General features: G+C 46.6%; 1 protein-coding gene across 2 annotated transcripts in view; it reads left to right on the top strand.

Moving 5' to 3' along the window:
* The window catches only part of CORO2A (coronin 2A), a 59,777-nt gene extending 35,832 nt beyond the window's left edge, over positions 1-23,945 (top strand). For both annotated transcript variants that reach the window (XM_035097497.3, XM_035097498.3), the window contains exons 2-12: positions 4,920-5,120; positions 9,404-9,520; positions 10,492-10,641; positions 11,759-11,938; positions 14,029-14,145; positions 14,771-14,875; positions 15,156-15,252; positions 16,483-16,595; positions 16,710-16,800; positions 18,854-19,113; positions 20,540-23,945. In XM_035097497.3, the coding sequence (XP_034953388.1) occupies positions 4,920-5,120; positions 9,404-9,520; positions 10,492-10,641; positions 11,759-11,938; positions 14,029-14,145; positions 14,771-14,875; positions 15,156-15,252; positions 16,483-16,595; positions 16,710-16,800; positions 18,854-19,113; positions 20,540-20,671 (1,563 nt within the window). In that variant the 3' untranslated portion in view covers positions 20,672-23,945. The remainder of the gene's footprint in view (positions 1-4,919; positions 5,121-9,403; positions 9,521-10,491; positions 10,642-11,758; positions 11,939-14,028; positions 14,146-14,770; positions 14,876-15,155; positions 15,253-16,482; positions 16,596-16,709; positions 16,801-18,853; positions 19,114-20,539) is intronic.
* Positions 23,946-24,661: the final 716 nt, after the last annotated feature.

Raw genomic sequence — 24,661 nt, 5'->3', positions numbered from 1 at the left:
CACTCTTCTGGGAGGAATATCTGTCCTGTAAATCAGCAATGAGATAGTGGAAGGGGCTGGTGCAATTCACAGAGGAAGTGAGTGCTTTTAGAAACAGCAACAAACAAACAAAAATACCTTGGAGAGAGAGAGAGAGAGAGAGAGAAGCAGTTTTCCTTCCTGCTGTGTTTTCATATACATTCCTCCCCTTTTTCTCTTCTCTTCTCCTCTTTCTCATACAGCTGTGCAAATAAGTCTACAAAAGTTGCTAGTCTGCGAAACAACAACAACAACCAACAAACACTAGCCAGCCGGCTTACCCACACATCCCTCCTCCTAGTTATTTGTGACATATTGTCGGTGCCTGGAAACTTTTCCGACGTGCAGCGATGTGGCAACACATCCTCCCGTTTAATGAGCTTCCAGACTACACTGATATAAACAAACATATATGCAGATAATTTGGCAAAAACACGTCTACAGCGCTTAGAGGCAAACAGCCTTCTACTTTCTGAAGGAGAGATAACCATCTCTCCTCCGTTTAGTGCCAGGAAATCTGATTGTTAAATTCCTTTTTGCTGTGTAAAGGATCACCTATTCACAGTCACACTGCGTACAGTGGGATTAAGAGAGATGTTTGAGCTTAGCCTCCAGCTCTGCTTGGCAAAGTACTTGACCTCTTCAAGTCACAATATGCTTTTGATTTTTTTGATCTCTTTAAGCATCATGGTATGCATTTCTGCTTTGCCCTCATAAGGACCTGGCAGCTGCCTTACATTCTCTGCTAGCTTCCTGGTTCAAATTTTTTTTGCAATGCACTGTGTGTGTGTGTGTGTGTGTGTGCGCGCGCGTGCGCGCCTTTCAATACTGCCTTACTTGAACTGCTCAGTTGTTCCAAAAGTGCAGCTTCCTGCCAGTTGGCTGAGTCAGCTGCATAGAGCATATTATACCTGTAAGTTCTTTACTGGTTGCCTCTCAGTTTTCAAACACTGTTCAAGATGCCCTAAAGGTAAAGGTAAAGGTACCCCTGACCGTTAGGTCCAGTCACGGACGACTCTGGGGTAGCGGCGCTCATCTCGCTCTACAGGTTGAGGGAGCCGGCGTTTGTCTGCAGACAGCTTCCGGGTCATGTGGCCAGCATGAAAAAGCCGCTTCTGGTGCACCAGAGCAGCACATGGAAATGCCGTTTACCTTCCCGCTGGAGTGGTACCTATTTATCTACTTGCACTTTGATGTGCTTTCAAACTGCTAGGTTGGCAGGAGCTGGGACCGAACAACGGGAGCTGGCCCCGTTGCGGGGATTTGAACCGCCGACCTTCTGATAGGCAAGCCCTAGGCTCTGTGGTTTAGACCACAGCGCCACCCGCCTCCTTTAAAAACCCTAGAATCATAGAATTGTTGGACGGGATCCTGAGGGTCATCTGGTCCAACCCCCTGCAATGCAGCAATCTCAACTAAAGCATCATCATCATCATTTATTTATTTATTTATTTCCCGCCCATCTGGCTGGGTTTCCCCAGCCACTCTGGGCGGCCCCCAACAGAATATTAAAAATATGATAAAACATCAAACATTAAAAACTTCCCTAAACAGGGCTGCCTTCAGACATCTTCTAAAAGTCAGAGAGTTGTTTATTTCCTTGACATCTGATGGGAGGGCGTTCCACAGGGCGGGTGCCACTACTGAGAGGACCCCCCCCCCTCTGTCTGGTCCCCTGTAACCTTACTTCTCACAGTGAGGGAATTGCCAGAAGGCCCTTGGAGCTGGACCTCAGTGTCCGGGCTGAACGATGGGGGTGGAGATGCTTCATGACAGGTAAATTGCTTCTTCTTCTTACTTCTCCCCTCTCCTTTCTCCTGAAGGAGTCCAAGGCAGCATGCATTAGAAAACAGATACAACTGAAAACAAATCTAAATTAAGTTTGAACTAAAAACAGTCAAATTGCTATTCTAGCAGGAAAGGAATAGAAGGCTCATTGACGATTGCCATCTGAAGGCCAAGATAAACAAACGTGTCTTAAAGGCAGGCCAAAAATACTGACCGTGCAAAGGAGGAGCATAAATTGATAGTAGAAGTAGAGCAGGCACAGGCAAACTCGGCCCTCCAGATGTTTGGGGACTACAACTCCCATCATCCCTAGCTAACAGGACCAGTGGTCAGGGATGGTGGGAGTTGTAGTCCCAAAACATCTGGAGGGCCGAGTTTGCCTATGCCTGAAATAGAGTCACATTAGGCTTGGGAGCAAAATACGACCCTCCAGGCTACGCCCTTTGCCAGCATCCTCTTCCTGCTCCCCACTAGCAGGACCAGCGGACAGGGATGATGGGAGTTGTAGTCCAACAACAGCTAGGGACTCAAGGTTGAGAAAAACTGCCATAAAACCTTCTTAAGAACTCCATATGCTCAGTTCATCAAGTGAGTCCTCTGCTCCAGAAAACTCACTATGAGCGATAAAGTGAGAGACTGCAAGGAGCAGAGACCTTTTGGTCATGGCACTTTCTTCCAAAATTTCCTCCTGGAATGGGGACGGGACTGTTGGGTCTTTGAGAAGTCTAGTAAAAGCCAGGCTTTGGGAGCCGTTGGGCTAGCATTAAATGCAGTTCTTCCCTGGGTTATTTTATGCGCCGGTAATGTTATTTTAAGGTTGGGGAAAATCTTCATAGCTTGCTGTGAATGTACGATGGCTCACCAGGAACTTGAAAACCTGCTGTTTAGAATGAAAGCGGGAAGGAGTTGTCTCGCACACCTGGCAGGCCATAATATGTGACTGGTGGGCTGCATATGGCTCGGTAGTTCATGGCTGTGTTTTGGTTTTTTCTACTCTCTTTTAATGTTTGCATTATTTGGGGGCGGGGGGGAGTGACGAAGAATGCAGTCGACAGCATCCCATTGTAGCAGCATACCATGAAACTGTTCCTAAATGAGCTAAACATGAGCCTAGGGAAACCCAGCCAGATGGGCGGGTATAAATAATAAAACAACAACAGCAGCAACAACAACAATTATTATTATTATTATTATTATTATTATTATTAGCGTAAAAAATTAAGAATTGCCCTTCTGGATCAGCCCAGCTACCTGAACCATGTAGTTTCCCACCTTCAATCTGACTCATCAGAAACTCAAAACTAAACAGACTGAAGGTGGAGATACACATAACATTCCCCCTCCCCAAGTAGTGGCGTCAGTTTGGAAGTGTCCTTGCTGCATTCAGCGCAAAAGGAACTTTTCTGTTCAAGGTCAAGTCCTGAAGGGAGATGAGCAGGAACCACAATTCTGCAAATTGACAGCAGAAGCTCTGATTGGCTGGCACCCATGATGTCATCAAGAAGCCTCTTCTTCTCCAATCCCCAGAGCAGTTTTGAGCTTTCTAAAGTTTTGTTTTTTTAAAAAAAAATCACTGCAATGACAGATGATAGGAGAATAAGTTGTCTGCTGGCATTTTCATCTTATTCTGATTGTGAAGCCAAGAGGAAGCTGTTTGTGTGGGGGGGGGGCACTATTGAAAGAGTTTAATAGTATGCCTGTCTCCTCAATGATGATGTGGGTTTTCTAGAAAATGTTGAATTGGAAAAATTTAGGGTAGTTTGCATTGGGGAATCGTTTGATGTCCTGGAGAATGATCTAATTTAGCATGATTGTTTTCCTTGTTTTAGCAGCCAAAGCTAAAAGCTTTGAAACTGCCAAGGCGGCCTAACACTGCATTTGTAATTGGAATTCATTGTTACTAATGAACTTATGAAATGGGAAATTTTCTACCTCAGATCACTGCTCCCCTTTGCCCTGCTAATTTAGTTTGGTACATGTACTCTGTTGTTGTTGTTGTTTGGTCGTTTAGTCCAGAATCCTTGGAAAAGACCCTGATGTTGGGAAAGATTGAGGGCACTAGGAGAAGGGGACGACAGAGGACAAGATGGTTTGACAGTGTTCTCGAAGCTACGAACATGAGTTTGACCAAACTGCGGGATGCAGTGCAAGACAGGAGTGCCTGGCGTGCTATGGTCCATGGGGCGCAAGCCTTGGCAGTGTGTCTGGAGGTCCTGGGCTGCCCAGACAACAAGACCTCTCAGCCCTCACTGATGTGGTCCAAAGGACAGCAGAGCAATATGCTTGGCACCAGCTTGGCTGCAGGAGTTGCCAGAAGGAGGCGTATATCCCACCACTTTATGGAGTAGGGTTTACTCCACAGCCTTTTCTTCCCCCAATAGCCCACAAAGTGGTAGAGGTTTAGAATCAGAATTTTCCTTCTCCTAGATGGGCTGCTTTCTAAGGTTGACAAGCCCCACCTGCCTCTCACTTCCCTCCACAACTTGTGTAGAAACCACCTTCTTGACCAGGCATCCCCAAACTTCGGCCCTCCAGATGTTTTGGACTATAATTCCCATCATCCCTGACCACTGGTCCTGTTAGCTAGGGATCATGGGAGTTGTAGGCCAAAACATCTGGAGGGCCGCAGTTTGGGGGTGCCTGTTCTTGACCTTTGGACCCGCGATTAGTCCCGTCTGCTCAATCCACCAGAGCCAGTCTTTGCATGCAGGGGAAGCCCCTAACTCACCGAGGGTTTGCTGGGATGTAGATAAATACATATACATACTAGCAGTTCAAAAGCGCACCAGTGCAATTAGATAAATAGTTACCACTGCAGCGGCAAGGTAAACAGCTTTTCCGTGCGCTCTGGTTTCCGCCACAGTGTCCCGTTGCGGCAGAAGCGGTTTAGCCATCCTGGCCACATGACCCGGAAAGCTGTCTGCGGACAAACGCCGGCTCCCTCGGCCTGAAAGCGAAATGAGTGCCGCACCCCCATAGTCGCCTTTGACTGGACTTAAACCGTCCAGGGGCCCGTTACCTTTTACCTTACATATACAAGAGTGTCCTCACTTGAGTCTGAAATCTCAGACGGTCTGGTGGCTTCACGGTTCCGTTCCCTGTGTTCACTGCAGATGTCATGGTCCCCTCAGTACCGGAGTTCAAAATTCCGCCATGTTTACGGCAAGGCAGCCAGCAAGGAGAAGTGCTATGACTGTGTGCCTATCACCCGCAGTGTTCACGACAATCACTTCTGCGCTGTGAACCCGCATTTCGTTGCTGTTGTGACCGAATGTGCCGGCGGAGGAGCCTTTATTGTAATACCAGTAAATCAGGTAAGTGCCACCCAGGGTTGTCAGGTATAGCTGGTTTTGTGTGTTTGTATGTCTCGGTGGGCGGTGGAACCTCCTAAAAACGAATGGCCCATTCATTTTAACAGAGGGACATCTTTTGAATGGAGTAAGGCAGAGGTATTCAACCTCTTTGAGCCCACGGCTCTCTAGTGGCACCCCTGTGGGGCTCAGGATCCCAGTTATGTCACCCCTTGCCTGCAGAGCTGGCAGCCTCTCACCCTTTTTCGAACACCCTCCCTCGTGGAGTGTTCCCTCAGCCTCCTCTCCCCTCTCCTTGGGAGTCCTCTGGGCAGCCGCAGCTGCCGCCCCTGGTCTGTGAGAGGTGCCTCCTCACACTGCCCCACTGGGGCCTGTGAAGCACCCCCCAGCCATCCCCAGAGGCACCATTCGCCTGCGGAGCTTGTAGCCAGAGCTGCTGCAACAAACAGCTGGGCAAGCCTTTAAGAGGCAGAGATGCGAGAGGGCATCAGAGGAGGGAGGGAAGAAGAAGAGGAGGAGTTTGGATTTGATATCCCGCTTTATCACTACCCGAAGGAGTCTCAAAGCTGCTAACATTCTCCTTTCCCTTCCTCCTCCACAACAAACACTCTGTGAGGTGGGTGGGGCTGAGAGACTTCAGAGAAGTGTGACTAGCCCAAGGTCACCCAGCAGCTGCATGTGGAGGAGTGGAGACGCGAACCCGGTCCCCCAGATTACGAGTCTTACCGCTCTTAACCACTGCACCACGCTGGAGGGAAGGAAAGAGGGAAAGATGCCAGGGTAGCCCACAGCACCCCTGACCCTCATTCAAGGCACCCCAGGGTGCCACCCTGGTTGAAAACCAAAGGGATTGAAAGGCCAACAGGATTGGCTTCATCTACTGACTCACTCTGTCTCGTGAATTGAGAACAAAGGGCAAAAGGCTCATTTACACACATGCACATACAAACCCCGTATAAACTCCTTTTGCACTGCATCATTTTCCTTTCCTTTCCTTTTGCACTGCATCACTGTTCATTTTGCTTGCGGCTCACACCCTGTTGAGTTGCAGAAGAATTGTCTGGGACCTTCCCCCCCCCTCCTGCCCATACAAACACCAGGACTCTGGAAGAGCCTGCTGTTGCTGTTGATGCAGGTTGAAGGGGGCTTAAAGAGCCCCTTTGCCTTTCCCACGCATCCCGAGTTGCCTGGTGAGCCCTTTGCAGATGTATTGGTTTTCATAAGAGAAAGTCATATTTTTAGGAGAGGGTCCCTACTGGGGGCCAGACTGAGGACTTAAACCACTTGCCACCAATTCTTGTACTAAAGATGGTGGTGATAAAAGCTACAGGAAGAGCCAAAAGGTCGTCATCCAGGACAAAGTCATGAATGCTTCCTTTTGTGAATGTATGTAGTTCTGGGGATGGCTTTGGACAACACATTTACAGGGTGATTGGAGTGAACAACTATGCCAAAAAGCACTCTTTTAAAAAAAAAGATGTAATTTGTTTTCAAAAGCTTTCATACTTTACCATCAACAATACCTTTAATTTATCCATTGACTTCCCATCCCTCTCTCCATGGGGTTCTGTGTTTATCCTTTAACGTTGCATATTTTAACTTATACCTCTCCATATGTACAACCTACGTTATTAGCCTTAAATGTATTTCTTCTCTTGCTCATATTTCAAATCCTGCTCGCGTTTTCATGCAACTACAATATAGTTATTTATATATTCTCCAGATGCACTCTTAATTGGTTATTGCCCCTTTAAGACGGGGTTACTAACCATTTTTCACCCTGGGGGAAACCTATGGGGGCTGTATGTATACCAGTGTGACCGAAAGTGAGTGTAGTATTAACTTGGTCCTCCAAACAGCCACACGTCACCTGTGTTTCCTTTATGTAATAGATATATGTTATAATCCAAAGGACCGTGGTCTGCAACAACAGAATCTTACTTAAATATTTAGTGCAATCCTCTCTAACCTTTACAGTGCCCCTCAAAACACCTGTCTGCTACAGACCCCTTGTGGTGAAAATATATACAATAAGAAAATTATATTTTAGCTCAGCTCTCTGTAAGGTTAAGAGGCCATTTTAAGACTCGAGTCCAGATAGAGGCACAGCAAAAAGGTATGCCCAGCCCACGACAGCGGTTGGAAATTTGCATTTCCTATTTATGTTGTGATGCAAATGGAAATACGCTTCCCATCCTCAGTGTGTGTTGCAAGCAGGGTTGCACATCACAACCCAGATGTGATCTTGGTGCACAACCACATTCATACTGCTTGTGATGAAGGAAATTCATGTGCAAGAGCCTCTCTTCTTTGCTGTTTCTGGGCAGTATTTGAAAACACATGTAAGGTGCAATTATTGCAGGTTCTTTTTTTATAATATTTTTTATTAGAATTTTCACAAAAATAACAACAATATATAAAGGATTAGAACAAGAAAAAAGACAAGAAAAAAGAAAAAACAGATAAAAATAAAGCAAAAATTCTTATATCACTTCACATAGTATAATGGGACCTCCTCGGGTTCCCCTCCCTGTGGTTCTTTAACACATTTATACTTAGCAAATTCTAACTCATTTTAATCACCTTGTATAATCTTATTTTCTCCCTTTCATATAACACATTCCTAAATTCCACAGTCTATTTACAACTTAATTTCTGATCTAATATGCTACTTTAGCATGTTTTTTTAAAATAAAATACATTCTTCTTCCATCGCTTCCTCTCCCTGGTTGCGGATTCTTCCGGTCATCTCAGCTAATTCCATAAACTCCATCATCTTCATCTGCCAATCGTCGATCGTTGGTAGTGTTTGTAATTTCCAGTTCTTGGCAATCAAAAGTCTAGCCGCTGTCGTAGCATACTGTACATAAAAAAAGAAACATTCTTCTTTGGAATCTTCTTCCCGACAATGCCCACTAGCAATGCTTCTGGTTTCTTAACAAATGTGTTTTTCAACACTTTCTTAAGTTCATTATAAATCTTATTCCAGAAGTCACTCACTAGTGGACACGTCCGCCACATGTGGTAAAATGAACCTTCTTCTTTCTTACATCTCCAACATTTATTATCATGGTTATGATAAATCTTTGCTAATTTTACTGGTGTAAGATACCATCTATACATCATCTTCATTAAATTTTCCTTTAATAAACTACACGCAGTAAACTTGATATTCTCATGCCACATTTTTTCCCATTCCTCAATCATAATATTATGACCAACATCCTTTGCCCTGCAGGTTCTTAATCTAGCTTTGCAACCCAGCCATTACAGAATATATCCCAGCTGGTTCCATGCTTAATTTGTTATCATTTCCCCTCTTCCTTCAAACATCAGGTCTGTCTTTCCCCCTAAGCCACACATACATGGTTATTCATTTAAATGTCCATCCTTCACCATCCAAAAAACAAAACAAAACAAACTCTCAAATGTTAAAAAAAAAGTTGTGGAAGTAAATCAAGAATTGGGGGGGGAGGGGTGGCATTTGTGGCGTCACAGAAACTAGCCAATAGGCACCACCCACAGCTCCATTTCAAATCAACTGTTCTGGAAACTGGCAGAAAGCTTGCCTTAGGAGAGAAAAATATATGTGTATGTGTTAAACATTAAAGTGTGGGCATTCTCAGACTGGCTTGGCTGCTCTAAAATACGTTTTTCTTCACCCTAAATTTGTATGTCCTTTGTTTTCAGTCCTTCCCTACTGGATTGCTTCCAGGTTATCAGTATTTTGTGGGAGGGATTCAAGTGCATACGAGAAATTTAGGATTGCAGAAGTAACATGGATCAGTGCACTCTTGTCACCCTAGAAGAAGAATCCACTTTTTAAAAAAGCAGCAGCAGACGACTTTTTGCAGTTAGGAAAGTGACAGAGAAAGGCAATGAAAAGTGTGGGACGAATGCATGATTCACAAGAAGACGTATAAACACCCCACACAAGCAAATCAGAATGAATGCTCAATAAAGACTGGATGAGTCTAATTTCCACAGTACTCTGTGCAAGCAACTCAGGATGGCTGCTCAATAAACACATAATCTTGAGGAGCCCCTAGTCTATGTAGTTTGCATCTAAACCCTGCAAAAAGGAACACAATCAAGTTATGGCAACTGTTGATACTGGTGGTTTAATATGGGTAGGAAATGGCTCTAAGAGACAGATACATTAAGGGATCAAGATAAAACCATGAAGGACAAGACACACTGGGGAGTTCTGTTGTGCTTTGTGTCGATTGACAGGCCTTATCAGAGACGTTGCCGTTTGGGAACTAAATCTTTCTGTTTGTTTCCAGACAGGAAAACTTGACCCGCATTACCCTCGCATCTGTGGGCACAAAGGGAATGTTTTAGACATCAAGTGGAACCCTTTCGACGACTTTGTAATAGCCTCGTGCTCTGAAGATACCACTGTAAGTTTCGGGAACCTCTGGAGCGATATAACCCCTGTCAGGTGCAGACAGAATGCTGCCCCAGTTTCCTAACTATGCTTAGAAGATCGGGATTATCCCATAGGCTCACCTTCTTCCCCTTTCCTTTCATTGCTATAGTTAGTGTTAAGTCAGCACTTGTTCTAACCATGGTTAGCTCAAACCAAAGCCGGCAAATATGTTTCCGGTTGTGGTTGCCTGCTGTAGAGTGGATATAACCACACTGAAAATGCTGGTGCGAGCGTAACACTGGTTAGTGATTCAGAATTCAAGAGAGAGGTAGAAGCGCATAAGACATCAAGGTGTTTTTGATGATGATGATGGAGACCAGGCAGCAACATGTTTACACTAGTTCTAAAGGCGTCGTCATTTGCTAGGAAGGTTCCAAGGGACAGCGGATAAAGTAATAAGGTGATGTTGGGATGTTAGAGCCAGGTTTAACTTGACTGGATTCATAAGGTTGTTGTGAGGCCAGAATGCCATTCTTTGGAGGCAGGGTGGGAAACGCAAATAAATACTTCAGTTGAGTGGGGCACTTCTTAAGAGCCTGATTTGGCGCTTCCACCCTAAAGTGGTAGTGCAGGAATTGAGACAGATTAGATACCCCGCCCCGCCCCCCCCGTTTTTGGTCAATGGAAAGCACAACTTTCACTGTGCAGGTGGAACATCTCTCTTGGTGTTACCTTTGTTTGTGCATAGACTCTTGGTGGCCCGCATGGCGGAAACCCAAGGGACAGGATGGAGTCCTGGAGTTTGAGGGTTGGATATGCACTGGGTGTGCATTGATCCTGCCCCTCTGCCACCCCCTGCAAACCATCTCCCCATCTCACATTCCTTCACCCTCAACTGCTGATTAAGACTTATTAGTCCTGATTGCTGCTGCTAACGGGCAGGTGTTGATTAACGGAGCTGACTTGCTGACTTTAAAGACTCTGCACTCCCGTGTCTCTTAGGTTAAAGTCTGGAACATTCCTCACCACTTACTCACAAAAAGCATCACAGATGCACAGAAGGAGCTCATTGGTCATTCGCGGAGGGTGGGACTCATCGAATGGCACCCAACCGCAAGCAACATCCTTTTCAGCACTGGCTATGATTACAAAGTGAGTCGGGGTCTTGTGAACCTTCATTTCAAACATCAACCTGCTGTTGTTCTATTCTGCTTCCATGGGGGGGGGGGCTTGGGCAGAGTATCTGAGGTGTGTGAAATGAATGAGAGGTTATAAGTCTCTGCCACAGTGAGAGGATTTTGCCTCATAGTTATTTCCTGCCTTCCAAAACATGGTGGCCACAGTCTATTCCCAGCATGCATAGAGAACAGAGAGAAAGGGGGACAATGCGGAGGGGGGGCAATGAATAAGCTGGCCCAGGATTGCCTAGCAGGATGTTCCCACAACTTGTTTCTTTTAAATTATATGTGTATGTGTGTGTTTGTGTGTAGGGAGGTGGCATGTTGTTGTTATTTGTGCAAAGCGGCATATAAGCCTGAATTGCAAATAAATATGCCACAGTTCTGCAAGACCACAGAATATGGTATTGGTTGCAGAATTCAGGCGCAGAATTATAGAGATGGAAGGGACCCTGAGGATCATCTAGTCCAGGCATCCCCAAACTGTGGCCCTCCAGATGTTTTGGCCTACAACTCCCATGATCCCTAGCTAACAGGACCAGTGGTCAGGGATGATGGGAATTGTAGTCCAAAACATCTGGAGGGCCGAAGTTTGGGGATGCCTGATCTAGTCCAATCCCTGCAATGCAGGAACATGCAGCTGTCCCGCATAAGGATCAAACCTGTAACCTTGGCATTATTAGCACCAACTGAATTATCCGTGCCAAATAAGAACCTCAATTTTCATCAAAGCCAGCAACAAATTGGGATTTCCTAGTCCTTAGTGGTTGCAAAGAAATGAAGTAAAAGTGGGTGGCAATGCCTCCTGAAACTTCGCAAGCCAGATTCATTGTGGATATAGTTTTCAGTGTTCATGGGTTGGAGCATTTCCACCCCATGCAGCCGCCTGTCCTTCCCCGTGACTAGCAGAAGCTGCATAAATTATGCCCAGTCAAGCTGAACAGGGGAAATCATGGAAACGTGCTGTGTGCAATTTGTCTAAATTGCATAGCGTTGGGAGTAGTCGTTTCATTGTTCTTTTTGTGCGTTGTCTGCACTATGGTTGGAGAGCTGGGGAAACATTCACGAATGCACCTCTCTTTTGCCTTCAGATCATGATATGGAACCTTGACACCAAAGAGTCTGTAATTCAGACCCCGGTGAAGACAATCCACTTCCACACGGACGTCATTCTTTCCATGTCGTTCAACACAGATGGGAGCCTCTTAGCCACGGCCTGCAGGGACAGGAGAATAAGGGTCATTGACCCACGAGCAGGAACTGTCTTACAGGTACGCAGGGCTGGCGAGATTGATTAAGCGCCACGCGGGAAGACCGCTTGCTCTTTGTTTTAGATGGCTAAAAGGATGTTCTCTCCTGTGCACAGGAGAAGGATAGGTCTGCATGTCAGAAGGTGAGATCCATCTTCCTCTGAAACAGCAGGGTCTAGCGCAGAAGATCTGGCTTAGATCCTACACCAGGTTTACATCTGGGGACACAAACCAGACCTGCTGGCGTTTACAGCCTTCTTCTGTTCTGCAGCTGGGCAACACTTTCAAAGTTAGCTTCTCCTGCTCCTGAATAATGATGAATTGATTCTGAACTGGAATCAGAACCCTTTTTCTCATCTGATGGGCCGTCAACCTAGCTTGAAATAGGCAGTTTAGGAGTGGGTAGGTGACTCGGCTGCCGTCCATGACATTCACTTGACTGCTTGCAGTTACCTTATCTGTCAGGTGGGGAGGAGTATCAATCAAGTTTAGATGGATTGGTGGGCCCAACGTCCCTCCCCGAAGGTCACCTTGGGGCTTCGCCCATTATTTTGCACCATAATCACCACATTTCGAGGGAGGCAGAAGTCAGCCATGGGCCATTCATTTCTAAAGTACCCCCTCCTTATTCAGCATCCAGCCTGATGCATTGTCCTGGACTGGTTGGACTCAAGAGGAATAGTGGGAGGAACCCACTGGGGAAGAAGGCTCAGAGGTTAGGGAGTGGTGGGACGACGGCGAGTGATCAGAGGGAGAAGATTGGTAAGAGCTGGTGTCAGAAGCTAAAGGGGTAACGGCTTAGTGTGCTAAGACAGTCTGTGGCTGAGAGAAGTCCAGGATTAGAAGTGGAAGCTGGTGAGTGGGAGGTCAAGAGGCAGAGACGAGTCAAGCTGGGGAAGAAGCAAGGATGTCTTCCCCTTGCGCTGCAACAATCTACCCTCCTCCCTGGTCTCCCAGAACCAGAAGAGGCATGAAGTGGGGAAAACAAGGCATGCAGGTGCAGTCTCCGATTGTTTTTTGCGGGGGAACCTGGAAAGGAGACATAGACGGCTGTGGGGAGACAGGAACCTTTAGTCTGGGCAATTGATCCATGGGGCAAGGGCTACCGGGGATGAGCTGCTGACGCTCAGCCAAGTCTGTGCAGATCCTATTCTTGCTAATAGAGAGTTAACTCCAACAGGCACGGTGTGATTTACTACTGGCTTGCTCCTGTCACTTATCTACCTGGGATCCTGATTCCCAGTTACCCTCATCGTTGCGCCTGTAAGGTGTTTCTGTGTCCCAAGGCCTGTGGTACACGCTGCTGATTTAAGCGGAATATGCAAGTGAAGCCTTTAAGAGGACAGTACTCTATGTAGTTTTCTACCTCAGATGATTCATCAGTTGGTGTGTAATGTGATTGTTCCCCAGGAGCACACTGGTGTTCCCAAAGAGGCCTGACAAGCCCTGCCTTGACAGTCCTACCTTAAATTAGTCTGGTATGGCTTCCAAATCATATAAAGTGGTACCTCGACTTACAAATGACTCGGCTTGCGAATGTTTCGAGTTACGAACAGAGTTCCGTCTGCCATTTTGGATGCGGTTTAGATAGGATTTTTTCGACTTACGGATTTTTTTAATCCCCCCCATTGGCTTCAACTTACTTTTTTTCGACTTACGAAGGTCCGTTCGGAACGGATTAAATTTGTAAGTTATGGTACAGTGGTACCTCAGGTTACAGACACTTCAGGTTACAGACGCTTCAGGTTACAGACTCTGCTAACACAGAAATACTGTAGTACCTCGGGTTAAGAATTTTGCTTTAGGATGAGAACAGGAATTGCACAGCAGCGGAGTGGCGGCAGCAGGAGCCCCCATTAGCTAAAGTGGTACCTCAGGCTAAGAACAGTTTCAGGTTAAGAACGGACCTCCAGAACGAATTAAGTTCTTAACCCAAGGTACCACTGTATTGCTGCATCAGCTGTACAGGGAGATAAGCAAATGCTGTGAATTTTGATGGTGGAGGGTTTTCAAAACTTCAGACAATAGGCAAGTGCAGATGAGTTTCACTGAAAAAAGCAGCATTTGGTGTGCTTGATTTCCTCTGAGTAACACGCCGTGTCTTCTTGCAGGAAGCAAACAACAAGTCTCACAGAGTGAATAAAGTTTTGTTTCTAGGAAACATGAAAAAGCTGCTCTCCACGGGGACATCCAGGTGGAACAACAGGCAAATTGCACTATGGGATCAGGTGAGTTGCTCAGCAAACCACAGCAAGCACTCGCCATGCTAATGGTTCCATCACAGATCAACTTTTTAGCTCTGTCTCTCTCTGCTGTTTAGGCTGTGTGCACACACTAAATCTTTAAAGCTCATTCAAATATAGTGTGTGTGCAGCGTCCCAGCAGATGTCAGACAGATAAACTGCTATGTGCTTTTCAAAAGATATCTGAAGGGAAGTTTTTAGTTTGTGATGTTGTATTGTGCTTTTACTATTTTTTTGTTGGGAGCCACCCAGAATGGCTGGGGCAACCCAGCCAGGTGGACGGCAAGCAAGCAAGCAAATAAATAAATAAAAGCAATTATGAACAGAGATGTGCAAAGGGCTTCTCTCTGTGAGAGAGCACAGCAGTGGCTGTGGTGCACGGCGTGCCTGCGCCATTTTGTGTCACTTCCCCTGCTCTCTTAGATGTGGCAGCCATTTTGTTTTATGCCGGGCCCCCACAGCAGCCATTTTGTGACTGGTGCAAACGCCCTATGTGCCCAGTCGCCCCCAAAAGTTGGCGGCCCCTGCTCTAAATCCTCCTTGAACTGCATTTGTTGTTCTTGTTGTGTTTTGCCACTTTATAGCTCTAGTTTCTGGTTTCCTCACGCAGGGTGACCTTTCCGTGCCTTTAGTAGAGGAGGATGTGGACGGTTCCTCGGGTCTCTTGTTTCCTTTCTATGACTCGGACACGCACATGCTGTATGTACTGGGCAAGGTGAGTTCTTGCCCTTGCTACAGAGTCTTTAAGTATGTGGGCAAGACTATAAATAAAACTTGCGCAAGAAGTAGATTCCCATATCTGGCCGTTGAAACCGCTCTCCACATGGGACGGGCATTTGAGCGAGTTAAGAACGGTGGCAGGATTCTTTAGCTAAAATGTCAAGTCGACCCCCTGGGGGCCATGAAATCTCTTCCCCCAAATGGTGTGTCAGGGAGCCAAGCACACCCTTCTCTTGGATACAACACTGCCCTCTTGTCTCTCACATTATCTCTAGGGCGACGGGAACATCAGGTACTACGAGATCAGTTCGGAGAAGCCATACCTAAATTACCTGATGGAATACCGCTCTCCTTTGCCCCAGAAAGGAATCGGTGAGCTTGCAGCCATTTTCTTTGCTGGTGATGTGCGATAAAGGGGTGCCCGTGAACAACTGATACGGCAAGAGGCAGCTGGTCATGGGAAGATAACGGGCCTCGGTCTGTTCCTCCTTCCCTTCAGTTTTGTCACAGCTGTGCAATGTGGCTGAGGTTCTTCCTTTCACCGCTTCCCTTTTGCCACCGAGGGAATTTCAACAGAGAACTATTGCTTTACTTCAGGCTGTTCAAAAATACCGTTCTAAGAGGCCTTTCTTTTCTCTCCCCCCCCCACTCTTTAGCTGTGTACAAAGCATACAAGGCTCCCCCCCAAAAGAAGCCTGGGAACTGTAGTTCAGCTCTTCACAAAGCTACAGTTCTCGGCAGAGTTCCCAGGGGGGAAGCAGTGTCTTTTAACTGGGCTTTAAACACATGGCGTTCATGAAGCTTCCATCTGAATTTGCAACTGCACCATAGAGCGACCATTTTCTGTTCCAACTAACAGACCTCCTTCTCTGGGGGTGCAAAGGGGAGGGATTGCTTGGCTATAGCCCAGCCGAATCCTCAGTCTCTTTAAACAGCCTCCCAACTGCAGAGGAGGAGGTTGTAGCCGTTGGCATTTTCTAGTTAAAACGCTCAGCAGAAGTTTGAAGTTAATACTGAATCTCTGTTCGAAGAGCACACTTTGCCCTGGATGTATGTTAAGATACATGGAGACTCTGAGTTTAGGAAAATAAGAAAGTTACTTTTATTACAGGAAATGCATGTTTGACAGAAAAGATCCTAGTTCTGTGTGTCTAAGGTGCCCTGAGCCATGCTTGCTCTTGTGTTTCAGCAGGACAGACACAAAGGATGTCTGCTCTCTCAAGGAGAAAGTGAAGGAGGAGGAAATGAGTAGGGCATGTCATTTTAGGGGGTGAATTTAATTTTTCGTAAGCTCACACCAATGACAAACTTAGTTGGTCTCTAAGGTGCTACTGGAAGGAATTTTTATTATTTTTACTTTGTTTCGACTACGTCAGACCAACACGGCTACCTACCTGTAACTCGATCATTTCGGCTGCACTTCTCTGAACCTTTTCCAGCTTTTGGAGGTCAGATGGCGAGATCTGTTCACAGTATTCTGAATGCAGTCACACCACAGATTTGCATAACGGGATTGTGGTAATTGCCAGTTTTATTAGCAGTGTTATGGCATGTCTAGTTTCACACTGCCACAACACTTCTCCACCCTTCCCCGGTCCTTAGGTTTCATGCCAAAGAGGGGTCTTGATGTCTCTTCCTGCGAGATCTTCCGATTCTACAAACTGATCCCGGCCAAGTACCTGATAGAGCCGGTGTCTATGATAGTTCCGCGTCGGGTGAGTGAATCTCTCCTGGTTTTCGCTGGGCGGCTTCTAAGCAGGGCTGCTTTGGGGTGGGGGGGTGGGGCACCTGCCAGATGTAAGCTAGTGTGCTCTGGTTTCTCTCTGCAGTCTGAATCGTACCAGGAAGACATCTACCCGATGACAGCTGGAGCCCAGCCAGCCCTGACGGCACAAGAATGGCTAAGCGGCAGTAATAAAGGTCAGTGGGACCCAAAGGGCCTGAACCAAAACGATGTCCTCCTCTCTCTGGTCTGCATCGTGTTAACGGCAGACCTAGAGGATCAGGTGAGGGACACACCTGTAGGAGCATTGCTAGGTTTGAGCGGGGACCCTGCGTACAAGCGGCAACCTCCCATATTTCTCACTGCCCTCCCCACCTCCTGCCTGGTGTATCTGGAGACTGCTGGGATAGCTCCGTCAGTCGAGCATGAGACTCTTAACCTCAGGGTTGTGGTTTCGAACCCCACGTCGGGCAAAACGTTCCTTCATTGCAAGGGGTTGGACTAGATGACCCTCGTGACCCTTTACAATTCTATGAAAGGTATGCTCCCCTGCCCATCAGCTGAATGGTAGTATGAGCACACCTTGCTCCCGCTAAGGAGCTCATCATTGAGTTGTTCCTTTGTAGCCATATTGATACCTACCCAAGACTGGACATCAGTGGATGACAGGTATCGGGCAGGCAGATGTGGTTTAGGGAAAACGGCCTCGTGGGCCAAAGGAGGGCTAGCATTGCCAAATTTGGCTCATGGTCTGGAGATTCCCTGCCCCTGCTTTAAGCATGAGCGACGTTGAGACATGAAGCTACAGAAGCGTAGGTCCTGCGCTGCTGCAGTGAATGTCTAATGATCACCTGAGACCGTCTCTTAAGGCTTGAGTCTCTTCAAGTCTCCAAGGCTTCAGTCCTTCTTGGGAGTTGCATGCAGTAGCAGAGGCCTAGAAGGCCTGGATTGACTTTCCTGCTTAGCTCACTGAATGTCACGGTCTGGTTGGCGGGCGGTTGAAGCCCTGGCTGAGGACGCTGGGACCAGAGGCAAGATGGTGGTGTAGAAGCAGGAACAGGTGCAGGGCTGAGGGTCCAGCAGCAGGCAGTCGCAGGGTCAAGGAGCAAGGCAGAGGCGAAGGTCTGGGAGTCAAGGAGCAAGGCGTCGGCAAGGCAAAGGTCCAAGGGTCGAGGATCAAGGGGTCGGCAAGGCGAGGGTCCAAGGAGCAAAGCGTCGGCAAGGCAAGGGTCCAAGGGGCGAGGATCAAGGCGTCGGCAAGGCAAGGGTGCAAGGAGCAAGAGGCCAGAGGCAACCAGGCAGGGATAGCGTCGGTGTGGCAAAGAGCTGAAGGGAAATGCTGAGCTTTTATCCCTCCCAGCTCCTGCCACCAGGTGCAGTGAGGTATCAAGTGGCCTCACCTGAGTGGCCACTCCTTGCTTCTCCAGCACAAGCTGAGGCCTCACCTGAGTGGCCACTCCTAGCTTCTCCAGCACAAGCTGAGACCTCACCTGAGTGGCCACTCCTAGCTTCTCCAGCACAAGCTGAGGCAGGCCCCAGTCCTGCAAAGCACTACAGGCCCCAGAGCCTGACTCCTGCCCATACTCCTGACACTGAGGAGCTCTGGTACATGGAAGAATTATTCTCTTTGGGCCTAGCAAAGAAATTGGGCAAAATGGGGGGGGGGACCTATGTATAGATACATCGCCCAGGACCGCTTTGAGGGCAAGAGCCCATTGCACTTTGAGGGCTCATTGCACTTTGGCCCTCAAACTGAGGAACGAGCTGCTGGGGCCGATGCAGCTCGTTCTTCCCTCAGTGTGCCGGGCGTTGGCGGCAGAGGGACTTTCTCCACTGCCAGTGGCCCAGTGTGTGGAGGAACGAGATCGGCTTCGGCCCTGCGAGGTGCTGGGGTGAAACAGCCGCTGCTCCGCCAACAGAGCTGAGGCAGATTCGCCCTGGTGCCTTACGGGGCTAGGCCCAATGCAGCTGGTTCCTCCCTCCGCTTTTCAACATCGCAATATAGAACTATATCTAGTGATACATCGCGATGTTGAAACTCTGATATCGCCCAGCCCTAGCCGTGTGTACTTTCTCTAGTGCAGAAATATATCAGTCCTCATAGGGTTCATTACTGGAATGAGTAAAACCTGCTTATTTCTGTCATTCACTGGCTTGGCTCTAAAAACCTCTGTGAGTCTTCAGAGTCTGTTCTGAAATCCTCTGATCTTCCTGATCTTTGTGCCAAATGCTCCTTTCTGTTGCCCGCAGGCCCCATCTTGATGTCTCTGAGACCAGGCTCCGTCATCTTGAACTCTTTGCCGCCACTCCCTGCAAAGGAGGCAACGCTGGAAGCCACGGAGCCTGCCCAGCTCCGGGCCAGGGTGGCAGACATCACTGAAAAGCCAAGCAGGGTGCAAGAGAGATGGGGGTACTGGAAGGCCGAGGAGAGGGGGCCAGAAGACAGGAAAATCGGGCTGTCAAACGGCTTTGATGTTTTTGAGTGTCCTCCGCCCAAAACAGAAAACGAGGTATGATTGTCTGACAGAGAGAAGAAGCCTTGTTGGCGAGTCGAGATGAGCAGCTTAAAATGGGTGCTTAAGCTGGAAATTGGCTAGCTGGGAGTCCAGAGCAAGGAAAAGTCCCCTTTCTCGGGGTGTGCAAAGCAGTACAAGGAGTGAGCTGGGGCAGTTTCACCCGGTGTCTCCGTATATCACACCCATACAGAGCCATTCCACCTCCCAGAACTGAGATAATTTCAATACTCCAGAGCAGGGGCTTCCAAACTGTGGCTGAACTTCATCCATGCGGTCTGTGTTGTGTCTGCTAAGGACGGCAGGCACAGCGCCTGCTTAGAAACTGATGGTCCATCCAGGTGAGCGGGACACGTCAGAAGTGACCATTGAATATTGTGCGGAGGGTTAGCAACACAACACAAAAGAGCTAGCAGGAGGGAGCAGCGAGAAAAAAAAGTCAGTGTGGAATTCTAACTGTAATGCAACAAAATGCAATGCAAGAAATTAAGTATGATTAAAGATCCTACAGCATCTAGCACAGTGCATTGCAATTCCTACAGGAGGCAGAAAAATCATTTAGTGGTCCGCGAGGACCCTCGCCAATTTTCAAGTGGTTCATGGGGCAGGGGGAGGTTTGGGCACCACTCCTTTGGAGGAACTTGCATATCTTAAAATTACTAATGAAGGCTCATTAACTTTGGCATACTTAGGGAAACTTGTAAAATTATCAAGCCTCTTATATACTGGGTTCTTTCCCCCTTGTCATGCGAGATGCCTGAAACCTCTCCCATCATACCCTTGGGATCGGTTTTGGCACAGCTACGGCTAAACAACCCACCAGCATTAGGAGCAGGTCAGAGTACCCTGGAAACAGAAAGGGATGTTTCACCAGCACTTGGGAAATATCAGAGCGTTCCTTCCTGTTTCTGGAGCACTCAATGGCTGTGGCTTGCTCAGCACTGCGCAAGCTGGGGCAACCCAGTCAGAGATGATGATGATGATGATGATGATAATAATAATAATTGTTATTATTATTATTATTATTATTATTACTACCTACTACAGTGGTACCTCGGTTTATGAACACAATTGGTTCCGGAAGTCTGTTCATAAACTGAAACGTTCATAAACTAAAGCGAACTTTCCCATTGAAAGTAATGGAAAGTGGATTAATCCGTTCCAGATGGGTCTGCAGCGTTCATAAACCGAAAATTCCTAAACCGAGGTTCCACTGTACTACTACTACTACTACTACTACTACTACTACTACTATTTAGCAGCTGCACTCACCTTTGAGGCTGCCAGGGCCTCTTAAAATGTCTTACCAGAGTCACGAGTTTGGCCACCGCTGATCTATAGTTTCATATAGATGTCAGACGGTTTAAAAAAAATCATGGTGGATATAGATAGCATAGTGACTTGTGAAACCTCTGCTTTCCAGCTGCTGCAGATGTTTTACCGGCAGCAGGAAGAAATCCGGAGGCTCCGCGAAGTGATGATTCAGCGGGACGTGCAGATCAAACAGCTGGAGCTGGAGATCAAAAACCTTCACATGGATTCAGGCAGGTTCTGACAGGACGTCCCTTGGCAGCCTTTGGAAGGCAGTTCAACTCCAGGACAATGGTTGCCTCCAAGTACTACTGTGGGGAGATTTTGTATTAGAAGGACTTGAGATCTTATAGGCAACTCATTGCCTGCCTCAAGTGCCCATTTTCTGGAAGGCAGAGGCCGCTGGGATTCTTACGGGTGCTTTGTTTACTAGCCACCTTCTTCGAACCAGAGAACAAACTGGTTTGAAAGTGGCCCTAGAGTCACTCTGGGAAGTCTCAGTGGTGAAGGCAGAGGCTCCAGCAGCTCCCCTGTGTGCCCGGTACTTCATTGAGGAGCAGCGAGGGCATCTTCCAAGTCCCCGGTGCCCATCTGAGCTTGGCCATGTGGTGGTTTTGACTCGTCCAGGCTGTCCAGCAACGAACCGTTGCAACATGAAGGTGAAGTGGCTCAGGACTCTTCCCTGTTCCCTCCCCGGAGCTGAACAGAGCAGGCTAATTCTACACCGAATTACTTTTGTCTCTCTTGTGGTCAATGATAGTTGGGGGGGGGCATGTCTAAGTCCACTTCCCTTAGTTTTATGGGTTTTCCTTTGCAAATATGGTTGCGCTCAAGAGGTAAGGAGCAAAGAAACGGGAGTCTTTAATCAGTTAGTAAAGGCAAAATCAGGAATGTAGGTTTCTTTGGTTATAAAGGGGAACTTATTTCAAAAGCCAAGCTTTTGAAAGGGATGTTTCATTCTTGAGCCTTGTGAAGCAGACCAGGTTGCAACCAGAGCATATCTGCAGCATACACAGTCATCTTCCAACTTCACCCATAATATTTCCCCAGGAGCACTTCATGCCTTAAACCAACAATAGTCTGAGGACCAATTCTCTGAACTGGCTTCCTTCCAGTTGCCTCAAATTAAACCTTCCACTAGTTGCTTCTAACCTCGGTCACTGTTCCACTGAATATTGTTGCCAGAATTAACATGGGACATTGCAGGGCAGTGTCCAGAAAGGAAATCAGACATCCAATTTCCAGCTCATCTTATAGAATATTCCGTCCTTCCCCATTTCATCTGGTTCAGAGCCTGTTTCTATGATTACGCTTTTGCAAAATCACAAGGCTCTTCTTTCAAACGGTTTCCCATCTTCTGCTCCGTTACCTACAACCAATGCTTTGCCTGATCTTCCATTGCCTGCCGATTCCCACACAAGTCTATGCAAAGCACTGCCATCCACGTAATTCTCCTTCCTGGTCTCGGGGCTGACCATGAAATATCCAAAGACTGTGAAGCCCTGCGACAGCAAAGGGATGAGTCTTTGGGAGCTGGGGGGGTGAGTCTTCTGGCGGGATACCTTTAAAGCACTTCTCCTTAAGTCCTGAAAGTTAAGACCTGTTGCTGAAAAACAAAAAATGGTTGGGCTCCTGCGATGTCAGGAGCTGGGGCTTGAAGAAACGCAAGCAGCCCTGCTCATAATAAAATCATTTTAAAAAACCCATTGCCCTGGCTACTTCGGGAAAACTCAAGAGTTGTTCAGGAGCGAGAGCAAGGGCAATTCACTGAGGAGCACCCCCTAGTCTGGTCAATGTAACACCTCTGGTGTCGGGGGTTAAGTAAGGCTGGGCCTACAGTGCTCACATTTTTCTATCTAGAGCTAGATTTCCCCCTTCATTCACTTTCCTCATAGCTTCTCAGAAAGACCAATAATTACCAGTTCAAAAATCACTCCAAAGGCCTGCTTTTAATTGCAGCAATCCCCAATGGCTTGATAAAACTGTGCCCAGGCATGCCTCTCCCCATTTTGCTTTTTTTTTTTAAACCTTAGCATTAGATCTGCCAGTGCTTGTTGCTGGGAGTAACGCCTCTCATACCCTACCTATAGAAGCAACAGCACAGTTTTGCCTGGATTGCACCATTCGGATTATTGGGAAGAGGGTTGGATAGTTCCTGTGCATACAAAGTTATCATATCGAGAATCCAGGCTAGCTTTCTCTTGGACAGAACGCCTCCTTTTCTATGTGCATATGCTTATGTAGGGAGAGCATTCAGGCGATTCCCCCACTTCAGTCTGAAGTGGTACAAGCCCAGAAAAGCTGTATTAATTGTGGCTTTGCTACTCTGGTGGTCAGAACAGCGCAAGAGGAATCATGAAACCTGTAGGAAACTCAACCTTACTTGGATACTTTTACACTTTTAAACTCACCTCTGAATATTAAAGAGTATTTTATACCCATTGCTCGTGGACTTTTATCCAATCCTTTTAAAAAACTAGTGTCTCCACGCATTATTCCAGATGGCTGTGATCTATTAGGAACTTTTAATAGTCATGGTGGCTGTCCATTGGACAGTCTAGATCATGTTGTCTCCCAAATGTGACTAGCTATTATGTTCGCAATCAGGGCACAATGGTGATATCCACCCTCTACCGCTAATCTCAAGAGATTTTCTCTCTCTTGCCCACTGCCCCTAAAAAAAGCCGAGTGATCAGTTTTATCTAGCTGTTGCTAACAGTTTATTGTTGCAGTCCAACAGCATGAGACTGCTGTGTAGCCTTTTTGCTGGTTGGCAAGGGGGACTGAATCCAGGTTCCTGTTCCCTTATTCCAAGCAACTGATGAGCAGGGATCCAGCATTTATTTTTCACACACACACACCAGGATCGGACTAGGGCACCATCCATGCAGAATCCGTTGGCACAGGCTTATACCTCCATGTAAGGATACATGTGCAGATAGTCTCAATCAGGATGGAGAAAAATGACACCTTGTGATCGTTAGTCATACTTAGGGTAAACTCATTCATATAAATGGACAAGTCAATTAATTCCAGTGGGTCTACCCTGATTATGACTAATGCTGGCTACCACCCCCTGCAATTTGTGGGATTGCTCTCTTTCCTTGTTTACAATGCAGAATAAATTATTTAAAGTAGTAGTCAGCTAAAGCAAAGGGAAAGTTAAGTTTCAAAATGCATTTTTAAAGTGTACCTTTAAATTATTTTTTGCTTGTTTTTATGCATTTTATCTGATCAACAGACAGCAATGTTAGCCATTTATCAAGGGGATTCCTCAATCCTAAATCTACTTGAAAAAAAAATTACTGCATTATGTTTACTGATAACCTTTCAGAAAATGAATAATTCAGCACTTGAAAGTTATTTTTTAACGTATCACTTCTCTGTTCTATGTAAACCTTGGAGATAGTACATTTTAAAGCAACGCTTTACTCATGTATGTTGGAGAGAAATGAAAAGAAAATATCTATACAGTAATAGCAAACTGGTTACGCTTTATTAAACAGTGCCTAACTATATTTAATGATTGACAGTATTCTTCAGTTTTTTGTTATCTTCATTTAAAAGGAAGTAAAACATTCAGAATACAATTGGGGGGGGGGCAATACCTGAAAGATATTTGACTGGTCACAATTGCACAGGGAGTGATGCAGCCAAAGTTAAACACTCTTAACAGCTGATTGGTTTCAGTAAGAAAGCGGATTCAATCCTTAAACCAAAACAAATATCTGAATGTATCACTCTGATCCAGTTAGATTCCATGCCAGCCATGCAAGCAAGTCCACAAAAAGCTAGTAGCCTACTACAGTTTTTACTAGTGCTACCGACCATGCGTATCAGTGCAAGTAATCTGTGGCACATCAACAATATGAGAAATACACACTTTGTTCTTCTTATATGACTGACAAGCTGCCTGTCCATGTAGGCACAGCAAGATGGGAAATCATATCACAGTTTTACATAGGTTTCCCACCTACTTGGGCCGGAATCCCATCAAATACCTCTTTGAGAAAGAAGAGTAGGGAAGCTGGCTTCAGTCTCCTCCCACCCTGTCAAAACAGCCAATTTTTAAAAAACATAGTTTCAAGTTGTTCTGTTCTACACATACATGCAGCCCCAGGTGGTTTACAGAGGCTATCAAACCAGGAGCCACTATCCTTGGCTGGAAGATATCCACATAACGTAAAAAGAAACTCAAAATGGAGTAGTAATTTTCTATTCACAAGCACCTCTA

The sequence above is a fragment of the Zootoca vivipara genome, chromosome 15 (assembly GCF_965207765.1).
Source record: "Zootoca vivipara chromosome 15, rZooViv2.hap1.1, whole genome shotgun sequence".
Lineage (NCBI taxonomy): Eukaryota > Metazoa > Chordata > Lepidosauria > Squamata > Lacertidae > Zootoca > Zootoca vivipara.
Note: the sequence above shows the minus strand (reverse complement) of the source record. Positions and strands in the feature narration are given on the sequence as shown.